The following is a 15,389-nucleotide window of genomic DNA, read 5'->3' as shown; positions in this document are numbered from 1 at the left end:
AAGTGACACCTAAACAAAGTATTATGGACTAAGAACATAACTTTAAAGTTCAAGTTCAAAAGTGTTAAATATTTAGTGAAATCCCAGTTGAAAAGCATTAGTCATTCAGCTATTAAACGCTTCAATTCCTGCCATCTCCAGCTAGATGAGGGAGGAAGTGAAATAACCCTGCTGTCATGAGAACAGGGCTGCCATCACTACAGATAGGTGACAAGTGCTGAGAGACTGATTGCCTCCCCGTGGCCTTCCATTGTCCCCAGTATTCCTTGCAAATCTTTTCTGTGAAAAGTGGTTGGAAATGCATGCATTCGATTACTGATGGAAAGGAAAGGAACCCGGCTAGACATTCTGTATCATCTACTGTCATGAAATAATAACTCAGTTCCTGAGACACATTATTTTTTGAATTCTTAAAGCCTTTTTATTTAAGCCATTGCAAAACATTCCTAAAACCAGTTATTTTAATAAGTTCTGTATTCGTCTCTGATTTGTGATACAACTTTTTCCTGCTTCCTTCTCTGACATTTTAGTGATCGTAATGATTTTTATATTATTCTCATTAAGATTCGAGATCTGTTCACCCAGCTTGACATGGACCAGCTTTTGGGGCCTGAGTGGGACCTTTACCTCATGACCATCATCGCTTTGCTGTTGGGAACAGTTATAGCTTACCGGCAGAGGCAGCACCAGGACATGCCTCTACCCAGGCCCCCAGGGCCACGGCCAGTGCCACCGCAGCAGGAGGGGCCACCAGAGCAGCAGCCACCACAGTAACAGCCACCGTGTCCAGCCTTGATCAGTGACAACCAAGGAAATTGTTTGCTGAGAACACTTGCATTTGATTTAGGACTTCGGATCAGTGGTCACCTCCTGGAAGAGGCACAAGGAAACATTGAATTCCTAAAGCTGCTTAGAATCTGATGCCTTTATTTTCAGGGATAAGTAACTCTTACCTAAACTGAGTTGAATGTTTGTTTCAGTGCCGTATGGAGTAACAACTCTCAGTGGCTTTACCCCTCCCACCCCCCCATTTTTTTTCCTGGAAACATGTGAGACGCAGTGTCTGCTGTACCCAGCTGTCTTTCTTGGGTCCTTTTGGTCATTCTCTCAATGTGCATAAGTTCTTCTATCAACCACCTTTAAGGTCTTGTGCATCAACACTAAAAACTGATCACTGTAAAAAGGAAAAACCAGTTAGTTGCAAGTTTAACCTTAACATGTTTGAAAGTCTGAAAATAGAACTTGCCTTTTAAGTAAAAAAAAAAAAAAAAAAAAAAGGTCTTCAAAGTGTTTCAGAACTGCAATAACTGAGAAACTTTTACCAATCCACGTGCAAGTATACGTATTCAACATATTATTTTAAAAGGGAAGGCTGGGAGGTTTCTTCTTACTGGTGATTGTCACACTTGATACGGTACTTGTGTCCTTCAAAGACTGAAAGTCCTGTTAAAGAGTTTTACGTGAACTTCACTTCTCTGGAACGGAATAGATGAAACATTGTGAACTGACTCCTTGAGCTAACATGTGAATTTGCCCCACCTACTCGATGTAATTTGCTTGTTTGTTTTGAGTATACAGAGCCTTGATCCGGAAGCCAGAGGATGGACTAAGTGGGAGAAATTAGAACAATGCTAAAGAACTCTGGGTGGGGTACCAAAATGATAGACACACTTTCCCGAAAGATGAAGCATTTGTTCCCAGGGTTTATTTTACTTTGCATTTTTTTATTGCAAAAGAACAGTTTGCACCCTCCTGAATTCTTTAAATTTGAAATATTATTGCCAAGATGTGGCATACAGTGACTACCATTATAAAACTAAAACTCTGAGAATCTAAGATGTAAACTCAGTGGTTGAGGAAAGCCAAAGCCTGTTTATACTGTTCAGGTAGATTTTTACTTCTGCAGTTTTATATTACAGTAGAAAGTCAACCACTTTGTTAGCTGTCCTATTCACCACCCTCCCACTGTTGACGTTAGGAAAATCAAGGCCATTATACTTCAGAGTCTGGTTAAATAGCGTGAAACACAACAACAACAAAAACCGAGGATTTCACATACCATACAAATGAAGAAATTTAAACCGAATTTGTATTTCTTTTTACTATCAGATGGTGGTATTCACCAGCCTATGTCTAGTCTGAGACTACATTAGTATCTGAGCAGGCTTTCTATGCCTACTGACCTCAGTCTGTTTATATTAACCTTTATACTCTTTCCGTAGTCCCTCATCTGCCAGAAAACTTGAAAGAGTTTATTACCTGTAGAGTTGTAAGACTTTGGGTTTTGAAGTTGGGATTGTATTTAGAACTAGATTTAAGTAGTCTAATGAACACGAAGGCTTTAAATGTGAAGTTGTATGCTTTTCGTGTGTGTTTAGAGTATTCTGAGAAACCTGGTAAGCAAATTTTACCCCCACGTTGTTGCTTCCAGATTTGAAGAGGTGGCCACAGAGGGAACCATATGTATAAATGCATATCTGAAAGGTAGGAAATGCCACCCTCAAAAACATCCCCTTGCTTTGGGCAGCTCTTAAATATTAAGACTTCTTTGATCTCTTACACAGAGAGAGAGAGATCTGAGTGCAGTTGGTACAGTATGTTGGTGTCTTCACCACTGCATCTTCTCACCCTTCAAAACTGTAATTCACAGTAGCAGCCACATTTCTTTTCAAAAGAACTGTTGTAATTTATTTAAATGCTTAAAAACCCCTCTAAGGTGAGTAAACAACCGTTTGTTTCCTCTACCACCCACCTGATTTCTCCTTTAGCAGCATTTTTATCTCTAGCTTTACTTCCCTCCATTAGCACTCTGAGAAGACATTTCATAAAACAGTGTGCACTACCTAAATAAAGCCAGATGGGAAAGCGCAGTCTTGTTCTTCATGCAATAACAAACTTCCTGTTAGTTTACAACTACTTGCCATTTCCTTTTTATTACTAATATTCTAACCCTTTTCTTGGCCTTTTCCCCCCATCCTGCCAAACCCTTGAGTCATTTGCTACTGGAAATTTGAACGGTCTATTTAAAATAACTTAGTTCCTAGATGGCTTTGTGACTTCAGTCCTTACGACTGTCTCAAAATACTCTGCTCCCTTTTTCTTTTCTGTTCACGGGACATAATACCTAGGCAAGTAGGAACTGGGTTTGGTGTTTCTCCTAAAATAATGCTCAATACTTACCTAATCAAATGGCATCCATTTGAATAAAATGACAGTAACTAAAGCTAGTTAATGTCAGTGACATTAAACTAACTCCAGAATTCAGGAGTTTTAATGTTAGAACTTAGAGTTAGCAGATTGAGCACAGCTTCATTTCTCCATGGTAGCCTGTCTCCTGACCCCTTTAATAGCCTGTCTTCCTGCCATCAAAGGTGACGACAGTAGTACTCCACTTAGCTTATATTCTCCTGTGCGTGTGCTTTGTGGTTAGCCAACTGTTCCAGAGTTTTGAGACCATTCTTCTTCTTTTTTGTGTCACAGAAGTAGCATTGGTGTTTGGGGTTGTTTTGTTTTGTTTCTTTCTGTGGTTGAATTTTTTTGTTTCTGTTCTCTGAGTAAGGCTTATCTCATTTTTGGTTAATATTCAGTGTCACAGAAAAAGTAACTCCCCCCCCCCTTTTTTTTCAAAATTCATTATTTAGCACTGAAATGAGATTAACTTGGGAATCGTTTATCTTGATACTCTTGAGGATTTGTTACCCTTGTGCATATAAGGTTAATTTGTGAAAGTTTTACTGCTAAGCTGTTCTGTCTCTGTACCATTGGAAAGTTGTAGAAACTCTACCATGATCTGACCATGATCTGATGCTTTATTTAAGGAGCTGCTGTTGCCTCCGGGAAACTTAAGTATTTTGTATAGGGTTTTTTTTTTTTTTCCCTTGCTTCGTTTTTCCCTCTTTTCTTTGCTGCTCATATTTGTTCTTCAAACCGGTGTTTTGGAAGTATGCATGCAAGCCTGTAAATGGAGACCACAGCTCTTCATGTGTGTAGCATGTGTATTACTGTCTAGCCCCGTCTGCAAAAAAACTTCCCTCACAGAGGTTTGGACTAACATTTCACATGCACATTTCAAAACAGTGTCAGATAAACAGCCCCTTCACCTGCCAAGAAGAGCAGAATGGGCTACTTTTGCCCCGAGGACAGCCAGTATTTATTCTGGAAGTGAGTTTAATACGTGTTGCACCACATTATGACTAGGAGAATGCAAGAAATAAAGCAAAAGAAAACGATTTTCATGAAAATCTTTTTCCTCAGTCATTGTCCTCCACTATAAATGAAAATGGAAAATTTTTGAACACCACACTGTCTGAGGCACTACCTGATTTTTAAATGTGTGGCAGTCATTGAAAAGCAGCTAAATTTCTCCTGCCACTAGGTAGTTCAAGAAAACCTAAAATACCCCAAGTAAAAATGATTTGTGTTTTAAAATGACTGTTTGCACCAGCAAAACTCTGATTTTGTGTGCATGGGAAGGATGTCTTGGCTATGTGCAGGCAGTCCTCTTTACACGCACTGTTTTTCCTGTTTGCAGTGACAAACACGCTGACACTAGTCTCTTTGATTTAAAAAAAAAAAAAAAAAATCATAGTGTCGATTCGATCAAGGTATAACCACTGTCAATACTTAGGAGAAGCTTAAAAAGACCATAAGCTGGCATTGGAAGGAACACCATGGTAGACTTTTTTGTAAATTTATTTTGTATTTAATTAAATACGGTATAAAGGCTGGTGAAGTGTAATATAATTGTGTAAACAAATCCTGTTAATAGAGAGATGTACAGATTCGTTTTGTACTGTATCTTGAAACTTGTGAAATAAAGACTCCACCTCTGGTTATCCTGTATGCTGTAATGTGCCATGACCACCTTTCCAGTCAGACTCTTTGTTTTTTGGTTTTTTTTTAACCTGAATGATTCAGTTTTTAATGGCCCTTTCTGGAATTTTAGAAGCTTCTGGGAACATTGATTTGGAGTAGTTTGAATCCATCTTTCATTTACTTTTAACTCCCTAAATTCAGATTTTTAAAAGTTGAATTTTGCCCTAGGGACAATATGAATATGTTAAGAAATGTTACTTTTTTTTTTTTTTTTTTTTTACATTATAAAATCGCCACCATACGTCTAGTTACCATCTGGCATTATATGAAGTTATTACAGTGTTATTGGCTATGTCCCCTGTGCTGGAGGTTACATCCTCATGACTTATTTATAACTGGAAGTTTTACCTATTTTGCCCTATTACCACTTTTTAAGTAACCTCTACTCCCATCATGGGGCTTGAACTCACTACCCTGAGATCAAGAGTCACATGCTCTACTGACACAGCCAGGTGCCCCCTCCATTACCACTTTTTAAATCTCTGAGATCTTTGACCTGAACCAGCCTGTGATACATAGTGAAATGTATCTAAAGTGTATTTTATGCATTGCCCTATCCCAGAAAGTTTTTGAGAGCTTACAGAGCCTCACACAATGATAAAGTTTACAGAGATTAAGGTGATCTGAGTAAAGAGGAAGTAAAGAGGAGTCACTTGGTACCCAAAATGCATGTTAGAAATGAACTATGCAAATCTGGCCCTAATTTTGTAGCAGCCAACTCAAACAGTAAATTGAGCCAAAATGTACCAGTTTAGGGGCATCGGATCCTTGGATAAAATGTCTGGATGATGCAAATTGTGGCAAGTGAGAAATTGGATCTCAAATTTTGCTTCTGGGAATGCAATCAGCCACCCCACATGACCTTGACTGACCTTGGCTATAATTAACGTGGGGATGTTGGACGTCAGAGCTGTAACATCAGGGGTTTGACCATGCAACTTGGGGGTGATGCTTATTTAGTGCTTAGTCTCTCTCACAAGTCGTTAAAATGGGTCCTTGGTCTGCAACTGGGTGAAAACAGCCTTGCTCCTTTAACTTCCTTTATGATACTATACTAATTTTGATTGGTTATACTAGCCCTGACATTTGCCAATACTATGTAACAGCGTATACATGAATATATGCAAGTAAATAATTGGAAGCAACTTCTTTAGTAGAAACTCAAAAAAACATGATTTTTCTTACTTTTTGGATATTTTTAGGCAAGTAACAAAGAGGTTTAGAATCTGCCTGTTCAAAAGGAGGTGCTGTGGTGTTACGGGTTTCCTATCTTTCTTCCTGCGTCATTTCTGCCCCTACTTGGAAAGTCATCGGGTTAACCTTATGATTGAATCCTGAAAATTCTACCAACCTTATAACTTACTGTTAGTATTACATTTTGAGCAAAACTCTTGATCTTCCTAGTGTCCACATATTTTTTTTTGGGGGGGGGTCTGGATTAATTTTTTAAACATGATCTAGTGTTAATACTGAATTGTGTATTAAACTCTTAAAACCCCACATGCTTTTTTCTCATATAATGTGAGTGGAATGTGGCCAGTTACTTGACTTCAGAACATTCGTATAAATTTCTTCTGTTGCTGCTGAATGCATTTTCCCTTTGCCTTCTTCCTACCTCTCAATAGAACTCTGTTAATTAGCCTGACAGGATTGAAAAGAATGTCTCAGAAGTAAGTGCTAGGTATGAAGTTCAAGTATCCTAAATAAGGATTCTTAACTTTGAACATAAAGCCGTCATTGATGTTTTGCATGATTCAAGATTTAAATGTGAACAACAGAAACTTCCGTTCTTGGAAGCAGATTTATTTCAAGATCTGACAGCACAGCTGTGGGTTTCAGAGTCGGCACATCTGGGTTTCCCCACTTGCCTCCATGCCCTTGCCTGTAATCTTTTTTCCTTAGAAAAATTTCATTCATTAGTTTTTTTGTTCTAAATGAAATCTTTTGAAACGAGTAGAAACTAATCGTGCTTGTGCAAGGGAAGAGAGGGAGGGGAGGTCAGGGAGTCACCCAGCCCCTCGCTTCCCTTAGGTCCTCATAAAGAATTTACTTGAATTTTTCCAACCTATACAAATATGTTATTTTCTTTTCCATACTATTTGGAAAATGTTCTTTGGTGACATCTTAGATGATGCCCAGAAATTTGCTGCCAGAACACAGAGGTGAAAACAGTGCGCTGTTTGTCTACGGTCCCTATTTTGACTCTCGATGGAATAAGTGTGGTAAGTGGAACTGTCTACACTGGAGCAGTGAGCCGTAGCCTCTAGTATTTCAAAGGCAAAGGGGAAAAAAAGTAATTGAAGAAGCCTTAAGTTTGTTTAATTGGTATCTGTATCTCCTCACTCATTTGAAACGTAAAAGCAATTAAAACTACATAACTAATTTACCTGATGCTTTGTGTCCTCAGGTTTGCTAAACTGAAGATGAATCTAGTAGGTCTCACAGACACAGGAAAGCAGGTTAGAAACGGGACGTTTATGCCGTAAAGCAGTGAAATAATAGAAGGAAGGCCTAAGAGCTAGGATGAAACCCCAATCTTAATTACAGAAAAATTAAGTTGCATCCCAGAAGACTTATTACTATGACTAATAAAGGGACTTCTTACTTGTGAGTCATTGTTCTGGTGCAAGTCATGATGATGAGTGGGGACAGATGCAGAAAGGAAGAGTTCCCCACACAACCTGCATGCCCTGCAGGTGGGGCCTTGCATTCCTGACAGGTTCTCCCATTGGGTCTCCCCAGGTGCCCAATCCCTTCAAAGAACAGATTAGTGATCAGTCCTGACCGCACTGAATGGCCCTGAAATGCCAGGGAAGAGGGTAAGGATGCTGTCACCATCACCAGCATAAGGGGGAAGGAGACTACAGGGAGCTCTTGCGTCCACAGCTAGTGGGTGGCCTGGGGCAAGCCACTCACTTTACATATGCACCGTGAGAGGGGCGCCAGGGATGGTCCCTAAGGTCCCATCCGGCCTTTGGAGGTCTTAAATGCCAAAAGTAATTGAATTAACTTATTTTTCCACTGACACCCAGCTCTTACAGGACTTCTCAGTAGAAATGACATATTTCACTGACCTAAAGCATTTGGCTCCAGAGAATTTATGGGCAAAGTTATCCTTTATGTTAAAAAGATCAGTCTTCCCTCCCCGCTCGCACTTTCTCTCTCTTTCTCAAAAATAAACAAACATTAACAAAATTTATTAAAAAAAGATCAATCTTAAAGTTTATAACATAGGATTTCGTTTTGTCATTCATGCAACACCCTTTATTAACCACTATTTCAGGCACTGAAATGTACATTGAATTTAAAGATGAGTAAGAGAAGGGGCACCTGGGTGGCTCAGTTGTTTGAGCGACGACTCTTGATTTAGGCTCAGGTCATGATCTCATGGTCGTGGGATCAAGCTCTGTGTCAGGCTCTGCGCTGACAACGCAGAGCCTACTTGGGATTTCTCTCCCTTTTTCTCTGCCTGTCTCTCTCTTTCTCTCTCTCTCAATGAATAAACAAACTTACAAAAAAAAAAAAACAGTAAGATCAGGCTCTTGTGCTCTGGGGATCACTCCCAATCACCATTTGATTAACTGACCACAAAATGTGAATACATAACAGGCCCTAAGTGCTTTACATGCATTATTAATCTCAAATACTCCACGATGTTGCTACTGTTTGTATCATTCCCATTTAACAGATGAGGAAACTGAAGTCCAGGCTAAGCAGTTTGCTCAAGGCTGCTGAGCTAGTGTAAGTTATAAAACTGGAATTCAAATGAGAGACTGTCTTAGCTATCAAATTCAAGCTCTTGAGTAGTGTGCTATGCTGTCTCCTCAGTGCAGCATGGGGGGGTGTATAGTGGAGATGTGAACACGCTGCTGGGTGGGGGGTGGGGGGACAGGAAAAAGTAACAACAAGACGCACAACGTTCTTCAGTGCGCCTCAGCCTTGTTCTGGTTCCTGCTAACATGCTGTTCTATTTTCAGCATGTGTTGCTAAAGCAGTGTTTGCAGGCATCTACTGCTGCTTTACAAATGTAAAGGCACAAAAAAACATCTAGAGCACATGGAGGTTGGCTCATGCCTGTTCCACCTGTCTGGGGCTTCTGCTGGGGTGGCTTGAATAGCTTGTTTGACATATTCCAGAGCCAGCACATCCAAGACTGCTCCTTCACTCACACCTGGTGCCTGGGCTAGGATGGCCAGAACAGCTGGGCTCTGGCTGGCCTCACCCGCTCCATGTGTGGGGGTCTCGGGGTCACGAGCATCCCAAGAGCCCGGGGGGAACTGTAAGGCTTCTTAGGACCTGGCCTTGAAAGTCCCAGACAGCATTTCCACTGCATCCTATGGGTCAGTGAGTCACCCAGGCCAGCCCAGATCTATCGGGTGTGGCGCAGAGGAGAAGATGCCACCTCCTAATGGAGAATCAGCTGGGTGGAGAGAGAGGGAAGGAAACGATGGCAGCCATCTTGGAGACAGGCGTCTACAGTCACACATTTGTTCTTCGCGGCATCAGCAGCCTTTGAATTTAATAAATACTCTGTTATGGAAATACCAGCAGTTGACCTGCTTCTAGATAACTTCTCTGTATAAAACTCCTGCTATTAATTATGGGAAAACAAGGGGACATGATGAATCAGACATCAGGCCCATCATCAAGGACTGCATTTAAAAATGGCCTCCAAGGGGCACCTGGGTAGCTCAGTCAGTTAAGCATCTGACTTCTCTCGGATCATGATCTCACAGTTTGTGAGTTCAAGCCCGGTGTCTGGCTCTGTGCTGACAGCTTGGAGCCTGGAGCCTGCTTTGGATTCTGTGTCTCCTTCTCTCTCTGTCCCTCCCCCACTTGTGCTCTGTCTCTCAAAAATAAATGAATGTGATTTTAAAAAAATGGCACCTGGATGACTCCATCCGTTGAGTCTCCTGCTCTTGATTTCAGCTCAGGCCATGATCTCATGGTTCATGAGTTCAAGCCCTATGTCCGGCTCTGTGCTGAGAGCACAAAGACTGCTTGGGATTCTCTCTCTCTCCCTCTTCTCTCTGCCCCCTGACCCGTGCTGCCCCCCAAAATAAATTTAAAACCAATATTTTAATGGCCTCCAAGAGCTTCTCACAACCAAAGCTTCTTTCCCCAATTCCAATTTTTAAGAGCTTCTAATGTAATTGTAGATGCTCCCACCTGATTTGTCTACACATTTAGCACAAGACCTCCCACATCTACTTTCCTGAAACAGCTGAACTGGTGAAAACAATTAACAGAGCCAGTGTGGATGAGTGTGTTCCTGTGCAGCGTTCAGACCAGGCTTGGTTCAATTCCTTGCCTATCCCCCCATTAATTTGGGTACGCCTGTTATGCATCCCCCCGTATTTTCCCTTTACAGCACTTCTTATCATTGATTATTCGCAGAGGTTGTCCATTCTAGGTCTCCCTGCTGGTAAATCCAAGGAAGACAGACACCATTTCCCTTGTATTCACCAATGTGTGCCCAGAGCTTGGCATGATGCCAGACACACAAATCAATTCAGTTAATGTTGGAATTCGTGGATGGACTTAAAAATAACATTGTAAAAGATGATGAAGATCCAGAGTCAGCTCTTGAGAACACTTGCTTAAATGCCGATGTACTTGAAGGGTTTATTAGTGTGTGATTTACTCACTTGGAGTAAGATTCCCCTGTTCCCCCTGCTCTGTTCTCCCAATTGCCACCCAAGGAGGAGAAATCCCTACTAGAAAGCCACCCTTAGGGGAGGGAAAGCAGTGGGTGCTTTCACGGGCTGTGGAGGCCCCACAGAGGGGTGGCTGTGCTCCAGACAGAGAGCTGGAGGACGCTGCACTGAAGGCAGCCCTTTGAAGTGATGGAGCCCTTTGCGAATTGAAAAGCAGAAAACATTAGTACAAAAGCCACAGCGCAGCCCGTGTCCTCTGCCTGGGACCGGTGCTCCGAGGGTGTACAGTAAGTTGTGTTGGGTTATAATGTAACAGCTCCAAGTCCCTTCCGCTGTGGTTTAATTGGTATTCTAAGGCTCTCACAGCTAATCATTTAAAATCGGATTCTTTTCCTTGGAAAATTAAGACTTCGTTGTTACCACAAGATCCACTAGAGGGCGCCCAAGGGCCACACCAGAGGAAAGGGGGCAGAAGTCTTTTCTGGGGAAAGTCTGAGGAGTCTATCCTCTTGGCTTCCCCCAATAAAATCAGAACTTTAATAATCGCACCAGACCAGCACTGTGAGTTGTGAAGTGTCCACAAAGCTTTCTTGCTTCTGCCACCTAAAATATTTTACTGTAGCAGGTTCAGTCGTGCTTCCCAAAAAGACATTTTCATATCTTCACCCTGGCACCTGTCAATATGGCCTTTTCTGGAAAAAGTTAAGAATCTCGAGATGAGATTATGGATTATCAGGGTGGGCCCTGAGTCCAGTGACAGGTGTCCTTCTGAGAGAAAGACAGGAGATTTGACGCAGATAGAAGAGGGGAAGACAGAGGAGTGAGTCCATGGGAACTCAAGGCAGAGATTGGAGTAATGCAGATACAAGCCAGCAAGCGCCTGGAGCCACCAGAAGCTAGAAGAAGCCACAGAAGAATTCTCCCCTAGAGCCTTGGCGGGAGCACAGCCCTGCTGACACCTTGATTTTGGACCCCTGGGCTCCAGAACAGTCAGACAATAGATTTCTGCTGTCTTAAGCCGCCATGTTTGTGGCAATTTGTTACAACAGTCCAAAGAAACCATTACAATCACCCTATACCGTGTATTCTCAGTAAGGATGACATGGCCCCCAAAGGGGAGACATTTTTTTTAAGTTTATTTATTTATTTTTGAAAGCACATGAGAGGTGGAGAGAGAGAATCCGAGGTGGGCTCTCCACTGACAGTTGGAGCCCAATGCAGAGCTCGAACTCGCAAACCATGAGGTCATGACCTGAGCAGAAATCTAGAGTCGAGAGCTTAACTGACTGAGCGACTCAAGTGCCCCCAATTTTTTTTTAATTGGGGGAGGGAGTATGTGAAAAAAATCTTAGATATTACAATGGGTTGTCACCTCCATAGGACCACAGTGCATACACAGAGTGTGTGTGTGGCATTAAGATTGTATTCATGGGGAGCTGGGAGGAAGACGATTAGGAGAAAAATAACCTAAAAAAGTTCCATTGGGGAATGATAGTTTTTGAAAAGTTGAGAATCCTACCCTAACCCCTATGCTGCATATACATCAGTACTGCTTTTACTTGCTAAGATGACGTCTGGAAAAATTAATGTAACAAAACAAAAAGAAAGAAAATTAAAAAAAACAAAACAAAACAAACTAGAACCTATGAGGTTTTTCCCCCCTCAGAAAAAAGGATTTTATTGTATTTTTTAAAATGTTTATTTATTTATTTCGAGGAGAGAAGGGCACTGAGAGAGGGAGAGAGAGAGTCCCAAGCAGGCTCCACACTCAGCATGGAGCCCCATGTGGGGCTTGGTCCACGACTGTGAGATATGACCTGAGCTGATATCAAGAGTTGGACACTTAACTGACTGAGTCACCCAGGCACCCCTATTTTATTTTTTTAAAGTAGGCTCCACACCCAATGTGGGGCTTGAACTCATGACTCTGAGATAAGAGGTGTGTGTTCTTAGAATCTCCTGCTAACTAGAGTAATGTCTCCTGTCTTCTCCAATGGATGATATTTCTTTTGTATGAGCCAGGCAGCCATCCCATAAAAAGTGTTTTAGACTCTTCCCTCTTTTCTAGCTCCCTAAGTACACATAATCTGCAGGTTAGGCACCCAACGTAACACTGAAAAATCAAGCTCACTGTCCTTGAGAGAGACACACAGTCCAGAGAGGGGACAGACCAGGCCATACTTCCAACTCAGTGAGTAAGGGGGGTGATGGAGGTGTGGCCCCACCGCTCCTGGTTGGCAGAGGGAGGTGGTAGTTAGGGGGCTTTCTGAAAGAAGAGCTGGCGTGTAGAGGACAGTTTGGAGTCAGCCAGGAAAGGGGGAGCTAGGGGCTGCAGGCGGAGGAGACACCCCTGTCTGAAAACAGATGCTTCCTCCGCCACCCTCTTCATTCCTGCTGTTACCATGTTGGTTAAGACCTTCCAATCTACCATTTAGCATCTCCATGCCATCTCTGCTCCTCTCCCCTTCGATCTCCGCTGTATACCAGACTAATTCCTCAAACAATTTACAACACACATTTTATCTGCTCAAGAACCCTCCATGGCTCCCCATTACAGGCTAAAGCCCTCCCCGCACTTGCTGCCAGAATCCCAACAATTTGGCCCTTCTTACCTCACCTGTCTCCCATCTAACCAATCTTGTGTTTTCACAGACACAGGCACGCTAGAGGTAAAAATATTTTCATATTGACACTATTTCTTTGGCTCCAGCTCCCCCCTCGCTGTGAGAACCCTGGACCCATCGCAAATTCCTTCCATTTAGTCTTAAGAGTCTCCAGGCAGGCTCAAACATGGTCTTGGAATCTCCTGCTAACTAGATGATGACTCCTGTCTTCTCCAGTGGGTGCTACGTCTTTTGTATGATGTGGGCCCCTGCCCCCAGGTGCTCTGGGTTAGTCCCCGGGGAGAATGTGTCCCTCAGCCCCATCCATTCACTGGCTCCAAAGCAGCTTCACAGTGTGCTCCCACCGTGAAGAGAGATGTTCAAGAAGCATTTCGGGCAGTTTTATAGTCACCCTTCAGACTCTCGCAGGAAGCTGGGACACAGAGACATAGACTAAGGTCCAGACCCTAGGCTGTACTTAGATTTGTCTTCTCCTCCATCTCTAGTCCGTTGTCCTTAGTACATATGTTTATTTTTCCAATGTTTATTTATTTTAGAAAGAGAGAGAGAGAGAGTGGGGAAGGGGCAGACAGAGAAGGAGACATAGAATCTGAAGCAGGCTCCAAGCTCCAAAATGTCAGCACAGACTCCGATGCAGGGCTCGAATTCACGAACCGGGAGATCATGACCTGAGCCAAAGTCGGATGCTTAACCGACTGAGCCACCAGATGCCCCTCCCTGGTACATATCTTCATGCTTCAACTGCTCTCGGTGAGTTCTTTCCCATGAAGATCCTGACACAAGGCAGGATTCTCAGCAAACACAGCTTAGATTCTTAATCTGAGGCCCCCCTGCCTCTGCACATCTGGCTCTCAAGGCACGCAGGTTGAAGAGTTCCTTTACCTCCACCCACAGGTATTTTTCCGTCCTCCAAATTCCTTGTATTTATCGTCTGGGCCTCTCTTTGTCATCAGTGCTGTCTCCTTGACACTCTTGTGTCGTTTTCTTTTGTTTTTTAAATGAATTTTTTTAGCGTTTATTCATTTTTGAGAGAGAGAGAGAGAGACAGAGGACGAGCAGGGGAGGGGCAGAGAGAGAGAGAGGGAGACACAGAATCCGAAGCAGGCTCCAGGCTTGGAGCTGTCAGCACAGAGCCTGACCCCGACATGGAGCTTGAACTCACAAGCCATGAGATCATGACCTGAGCCGAAGTCGGACGTCTAATCGACCAAGCCACCCAGGCGCCCCTGTTGTGTTTTGTTTTAAAAAACACTGAGGTAGCAGAGGACAGAGGCTGTCTGACAGCAACCGGACAAGTCGTCCTGTCTACCTGGCTTTGAATACAAGGACACAGAACACAAAGACCAGCTCCCAGGGGCCCAAACATTACGCCACTTCCTGAGACCTCCTTGTCCTCTGTCTTTCATTCAGTCTTGTTCCTTCCACGCCCTCGAGAAGCTGAGAAGCAGATAGAAGCAGGCACTTGTGGGTGTAAAAGAATTTCGATCTAAAATAGAACCGGAAGAAACAAAATGGAAAAAGGTCCCACGTGTGCCCTCAGGAAGACAAAACTTGAGGACTAAGAGACAGATTTCCCAGAGGTGCCCGATTTACAGAAAAGTGATAGTGTTGGAATTTTCTTGGATGATAAGTTGATCAGGGGTTGTCTCCCATCAACCTTGGCAAGCTTTGCCAGACGTGTAAGCAGGAGCTGACCAGGTCGGGTTGCTCCCACAAAGCATGCTGACTTGAGCCTTGTTTGTGTGACTGGACTAGTTTTGTCTGCTCAGGAAGCTTTCAAAGCTGGTTTCCATTTTTTTTTTTTTTTTTTTTTTTTTTTTTGTTACTTGAACTGAGCTCTCCTTTCTTTCCATACCCTTCCCACAAACACGGCTAGCCCAAACCCTCAGCAGACTCGCCCACAGTTCACTTGTCCCAAATTGCAATTCCTCTGCTCTTCCTGAATAAACTCATCTTTCTAAGGTTGCCTCAGTTTACCTCTTTGTGCACAGGAAGTGAGTCTCGCTACAGGTAACTCACAATGGGCGGGGAGAATGTCTGCCATTTAAGATGTTCTCATTTTCCCAGTAAGAATCTCCAGAGCCTCCCAGAGCCTCTCAGTGTTGTTTTAGCTTGCATTCCTGTTATTTTTTTTTAATGTTTATTCATTTTTGAAAGAGAGAGAGAGGGAGGGAGGGGAGGGGCAGAGAGAGGGGGAGACACAGAATCTGAAGCAGGCTCCAGGCTCCAAGCT

The 15,389-nt window shown here is 42.9% G+C and overlaps 1 protein-coding gene across 1 annotated transcript in view; it reads left to right on the top strand.

Moving 5' to 3' along the window:
- Nucleotides 1–4,840, top strand: part of SEL1L (SEL1L adaptor subunit of ERAD E3 ubiquitin ligase) — a 52,855-nt gene extending 48,015 nt beyond the window's left edge. Inside the window, exon 21 of the mRNA XM_015081765.3 lies at nt 565–4,840. Coding sequence (XP_014937251.1) covers nt 565–774 — 210 coding nt within the window. The 3' untranslated portion in view covers nt 775–4,840. The remainder of the gene's footprint in view (nt 1–564) is intronic.
- The last annotated feature ends 10,549 nt before the right edge of the window (nt 4,841–15,389 follow it).

The sequence above is a fragment of the Acinonyx jubatus genome, chromosome B3 (genome assembly GCF_027475565.1).
Source record: "Acinonyx jubatus isolate Ajub_Pintada_27869175 chromosome B3, VMU_Ajub_asm_v1.0, whole genome shotgun sequence".
NCBI lineage: Eukaryota > Metazoa > Chordata > Mammalia > Carnivora > Felidae > Acinonyx > Acinonyx jubatus.
This window is presented reverse-complemented; position numbering and strand designations above follow the sequence as displayed.